This window comes from Phaseolus vulgaris, chromosome 11 (genome assembly GCF_051622355.1).
Source record: "Phaseolus vulgaris cultivar YP4 chromosome 11, ASM5162235v1, whole genome shotgun sequence".
Classification (NCBI taxonomy): Eukaryota; Viridiplantae; Streptophyta; class Magnoliopsida; order Fabales; family Fabaceae; genus Phaseolus; species Phaseolus vulgaris.
In genome coordinates, this window is record NC_143508.1 from 22101808 (window position 1) to 22107609 (window position 5802).

A 5802-nucleotide genomic window follows, 5' to 3' on the forward strand; every position below is an offset into this window, starting at 1 on the left:
ATGTTCACTATATTGTATACCATATTTCCTTTAATAATCCCAAGGAATAACTGTGACTACATATTTTTGTTTAATCAGAATTTAATATACTTGTCTAACACTTAAACTAAATTAATTAATTAGTTCTAATGTTAATGCTTTAATAGTTACTGAAGAATGACAGCATGTTAAGCCTTCCATTGTCAGTATTTTCAAACACATAAAAATTCTACATTCTTCACCATATATAATTAGATAATATTATCATATATTAATTCCCTTTTTTTTCTTTTCTAAAACTTTCATCTCATTTTTAATACTATATTTTTTTACAATTTTCATCATATCATTTATCATATTTATTTTTTTCTCTTTTTTTTTCATTTTGTCTATTTTTCTTTCCCCCTCCATACCACCTTTCTTTTGTGTTATGTTTTCTATGTAATTCCGGTTTTGATCCTCAATTTAAACAGATATTTTCCACCTTTGTTTATGAGAGAGTGTGATCAAATCCATAACACAAAGTTTCTTGCAACAGTCAAAACTTCCATATACTACAAGAATTTAGTCAAGTCAAATAAATATTTACACTTTGATTTTTTTTCCCCTCTCAAATTAACACATCAAATATTAATAAAGATAATCACAACCCTCAAAAGCAGTGATATAATAAAGTACAATAAAACTCAAAGGAGCCAACACTTTCACTGACAAATGACATACCTTCCTTTCATCCATCCCAACATACTCCACTAGTCTTTGTTTTCCAACTTGAATTGAAAAAGCCCCAAACAAAATATAAACAAAAATTAAAAGAAAAAAAAAAGAATCCAGATTCAAGACAAGAAACAATAGCAAATAATTATTAAAAAAATAACTGAAAGAATCTCCGACAGATACCTCCCTCTCCCATCTAGTTAAAGCAGACACAACTGTTTTTTTCTTCCACCCTTTCACTGATGTCACTGGTGCACATGTGTTTCCCTGCATTCCAATCATGCAACTTGAGTGGTCCCCATTCTTTAAAGCAAACACATCACGTGACTGCCTCAGTTTGATAGCAAAAGCCTACCACCAATGTGGCCTCACCACCCCATTATGTGACCCTTCTCAGTTTGCAACATTTTCCTTCATCAATTGGCTAATAAAATCTCTCACCCTCTCCCTACCCAACAGCACGTGATGCCATTCATGACCCTTTTTCTTAGCAAACTTTATACACTTTAATAAGTACTTTTAGTGTTATTCTTGTATCAGAATCAATAATCTGCATTCATATTTAATGAAATCTTTTATTAAATACGTTATTGTTCAGATAAAGTTTAATTCTGATTGAAGAACAATACATAAACACTTATAAAACGGTATTTAAATCTTGCTTTAATTTTCTTTTCTTTTCTTCCATTTCCAAAACTCTGCAATTTCTTTTTGTAAAATTGAAAAGAATCACAGATCATCTAAACTAGCTTACATGGTTGATATGTTTGATCAAAGTCTACAAAGGGTGAGTGACAGTTCAAGGGAGGGTTCAAACTTCAAACATTGATACGCTGTTCATTCTCAGTGTCTGTATCACATCGTGGTTTTGGAGATGGAAATGGGGATTGGGATGGTGACCCTGCAGCATTGTCCATCTTCTTTTTGTTTTGTTGGTGATACACTTGCCTCAGTTTCTCTATCTCCCTCTTCAGTGCTTCTTGATGTGCTGCATAATATATATATAATATATATATATATATGTACGTGATTGCATTATTTGATGCTTTGTTTGCAATCTTATGTATAACTGTGTACTTAATGACAAGGCATATGGATGATTAGCACACAGATCTAGATATACTTTGCATGCAAACTCTTTTACTAAAGTCACCATGACTATGTACACCTTAATAATTGGCCTGTTTCTTCTGCCTTTTAAAGGAACAAAATTATATATAGTATGCTTAATAACTTGCACTAAAAGAGGCAAACAGTACAATGTGTTTAATTTTTATGATCTTGAATACTTGACCAACTTCGAGGAGTAGCATGCTTATTGGTATTGAATTTGAAAAGTATAGATTAGATACATAAATGTGTTTTATTTATCATTTTTTTTTCTCGTGAAGTTAACTCTAAAAGCTTGAAACTAACTTTTTATCATACACAGGTGCAGTCCATGATACTGACGATAATTAAGATAAATAGTCATATTAATTTACAAAAAATAGTTTAATTGCTTTCCCTTCAAATTAGATATGAAAAACGAACCATACCTTTTTTACTTATACAAACAAAATAATAAGTGTAGATAATGTACGATTTACTAAGTTAGCCTTAATCTGAAGGTTAGAAACATTTAGCTCTTAATTAGTACTTACTCATCCCGTTTTAACATTAACACAATCAATAAGTAATCAATTCAAGAATTTACTTCCTAAAGAAGAAAATTTCTGCAGATGATATAGTTTAATAATAGAAGGTAACACGTAAAGCAAGTACCATCTTTGAAGATCTTGTCTTGGGCCAGCGCAGCGATTCTTTGCTTCAAACCACTGTTGTCAACATTTAGAAGCAAACGTTGATGATCCAAAAATGAAACTCGTTGAGACAATACAGAAACTTCGGCCTTCATACAACAGAATGAATAGGTCAGTATAAGAATTTAAGGGGAAAAAACCATATTAATTGTTAATTCTCACTACAAATCCAATTATATATAACTTTGTTATACAGTCACCTAAATGCACCTGTAATGAAGTCACACTTCGTTCAAGCTCAGATATGTATTGCAGCTTCCTCACTCTTGATCTTTGTGCCGATTGTCTATTTGCCAAGATTCTGATAATGCAAAACAATAATCAGATGATTAATATAACGAAGAGCATGTCTTCTACAAGAATAGTTGATACACACTACATAGTCACAGGTTTTCATATTATATTGAGAGAAAAAAAAACATGAAAAAGATATACTTATACAGTTCATTACTTGTTTGTTTCCATTTTCTAACTCAAACATTATCCATTTGTTTTGAGAAACATTATTATCCAAATTGAATGTCATATGGGCCAATGCAGTGCAAGTTTAACAGGAACTAAAAACATGAATGTTTAACTAATTACCTTTTGACCCTCTTGGGGTCTGTGATTTTCTCACTGGAAAAAGTTGTTGCATTTGCGTTACTATTATTACTATCATCGGGGGTTTGTGTGATTTCTTGCTTGCATTGGCTTTCATCCTCGTCTGACTCATTCTTCACTTGCTTCTGCTCTTGCTCCTCCTCCTTTTCCGTATAAATCTCCTTCTCATCGTTGATGCTGTTGTGATCAGAGGGTGTAGAAGGGTTGGAGGAGGAAAGTGCCATCATGGTGTTATTATTATTATTGTTGTTGTTATTATTCCCTGAGGCCTCATCACTAAACATGGACATGAATTGTTCATCATCAAACCTCTCGAACTCGTTCTCGTTGTCACCACCTTCACTGCCACGACTTTTACAGTGATGATCCAGCATTGGTGCCTCAAGGAAGGCGATGGAGTCACTCACCGAGCGCCGGTGAGCACCGCGTCTAGCTGTTGAGAAGTCTAGAAACTCATCCACCCATGAAGGGTTTTGGTTTGACATGTTTGGTGCCATGGTTTTGAGGGAAGGCATCTTTTGGTGAGGAGAAGAAAAGTCTGACCAATTGGGTGTCATGTTTGGAATTTTTGGTGGCAATTGAGCCATTTTGAGTCACACCAATCAACACAATCTCTCAAGAGAATGATGAAGAAGAATGAGAGAGAAAGGAATAGAAGACTACGTATATAAATATCTCAAACCAAACCAAACCAAACCAAACACAATGTTGGTATATATTATGACTATCTAAATGCATATATAATTATACATATAGTTGCACATCAAATCATACTCCACAAATGAGAGAGGAAATTATGAGAACATATGACCTAGACAAGTTGAGCCAAAGCCTCTAATGCAACCAAACCTTTTTATAAATATGTTCAGAAACCTCAGGGAATGTTAAAGTGAAGAAATGCACAAGGAGAAGAAGAAGAAGAAGATAATCACCCTAATGATTTGACCTTAAATATTTTTTTAACAATAATCATAAGAAAATTTGTTTATGGAGGGTTTAAAATCCCAATAAATCTCTGGGGTATCTGCATCTATGTGTCTTGTGCAGTAGGGTCACATGGATGAGAGAGAGATTGGACAGCTATGAACAGCTGGGAGGAGAAAGGGGTTGGGTCTCCTCAACTCAACGGCATTACTGGAAAGTCGCCACTGGTTTAATTATAAATAACCAGTGGGAATCAGCCACCACGTGCCCTTGTGACCGCCCCTTTAGTAGGGTACCCTTATAATAATAGTCTCATCATCATTTTTATACTTTATCTTTCTCTCTTCTTATTATTACCATATTAATTATATTACCATCTCTACTCTAATTTTAACCATTCCATCACCTCCATCTATGCCTGTCAACAATTTTCCTTTTCTTCTCCCCATATTGGTGCATTGCATTACATTACAAGATTAACTAACACATTCAGTTTATTAGGTACCCTTCTAGAGAAATTGGTTTAACTAATTAAACTGTTGGGTCAAGTTTTTGCCTTCCAATAATTAGGCATGGTAATTAGAATGGTGGGAGTTAGAGTCAAACGCGTAACTAACCTATTTAAATAAGCTTGAAGTGGAAAAAATATGGCTAAACAAATTTAAGATGAAAACGAAATTAGGTAATTGGTATGAATGGATGGTTCCATGTTGTGAAAAATTTAAAGAGTTAATAGTGATTGGTGAAATCATATGGATTGGGATTTTTATCCATGAACAATGACCACGTGCTTAAATCACATGGGTTGGTAGGTGAGCATGTAAACCGATTGATGTCGATTTCTTTTATTTATCCATTAGTCTCGAATTTAAATCCTAATCATGCAGTAATTATATTACTTATTACAAATATTGTTTTTTATTATGATAATAACAAACTCAAATAGAGTTACCAAGACATAGGATATCTTACTATTTTAACACACAAAATTATAGGCTTTTTTGTTTATACTAGCTATTGTATAGATTTTCAATTTAAATACATTAAATTGATTTTAAACATAACATAGGTTGACTTTGATAAAAACATTCTTATGATTACTTTTATAAAAAAAATATTTTTTAAATAAATGTAAATATAAGACTAATGCATTATATAGACAAATTATTAAATTTAAAGTAATTTTTTTATATAGAACTAAACTATTTAAAATGATTTATTAGTTTTAACCTTCATTGATTTTTCATACAATCTCAATTAAATTTGTGCAATTATTTCTTCTATGTCATTCTTTAAATGAATATAATTATTAGTTTAATGATAATAAATATTACCATACTTACAATTTTTTTTTTAAAGAAGATATTTTATGTCATTAATTTTTTTTTTTATTATAAAACCTTTAATGTTAGGCATCATTATACAACTTGACATCTCAACTAGGCTGACACCTCACGTAACAACAATCATTTGCCATCACATGAAAAAGGTATTATTAAAAAACAAGAGAACAAGAAAAAAAATACAAAAATATGGGGGACTAGACCAAAACCCATATGTTAACAAAAACGATACATAGGTAGACTATACATATTCATAAAGAATTCTAAGAATCGACTAGATGGAAGCCTATTATACCTGTACTTGACAGAGGGCTCGAAGCTCGGTGCACGACATGGGTAGTTTAGCTCGGTTGTTGGGCCCAAATGGTTGGTCACAAGTTTGGCCCAATTATATTGATAAAGTCCGTTAGAGACTAATTAAAATAATATTTTTG

At 32.3% G+C, this 5802-nt stretch overlaps 1 protein-coding gene across 4 annotated transcripts; it reads right to left on the reverse strand.

Annotated features, from left to right (window-relative positions):
- Positions 1-563: 563 nt before the first annotated feature.
- LOC137825381 (basic leucine zipper 34) lies at positions 564-4495 on the reverse strand. 4 transcript variants are annotated; one of them, XR_016517678.1, is made up of 5 exons: positions 3084-4495; positions 2709-2799; positions 2461-2587; positions 1451-1684; positions 564-1246 (listed from the first exon to the last, which is right to left on the reverse strand). XR_016517678.1 is itself a non-coding variant. In XM_068631057.2 (4 exons), exons 1-4 carry the CDS (start codon positions 3686-3688, stop codon positions 1515-1517), a joined length of 993 nt encoding a protein of 330 aa, XP_068487158.2. In that variant the 5' UTR covers positions 3689-4495; the 3' UTR covers positions 1347-1514. The 4 variants fall into 4 exon arrangements, 2 of the variants coding, with proteins under 2 accessions (XP_068487158.2, XP_090153752.1); XR_016517679.1 differs by having other exon boundaries at positions 2699-2799; positions 3084-4234; XM_068631057.2 differs by lacking the exon at positions 564-1246 and having other exon boundaries at positions 1347-1684.
- Positions 4496-5802: the final 1307 nt, after the last annotated feature.

Excerpts from the sequence above, each read along its gene's own strand:
- LOC137825381 (XM_068631057.2), bottom strand. The coding sequence starts at position 3,688 with ATGGCTCAATTGCCACCAAAAATTCCAAACATGACACCCAATTGGTCA. Across the intron at positions 2,588-2,708 it reads GAAGTGTGACTTCATTACAG|GCCGAAGTTTCTGTATTGTC; the intron begins GTGCATTTAGGT and ends TGTTGTATGAAG. Across the intron at positions 1,685-2,460 it reads AGACAAGATCTTCAAAGATG|CACATCAAGAAGCACTGAAG; the intron begins GTACTTGCTTTA and ends TATATTATGCAG.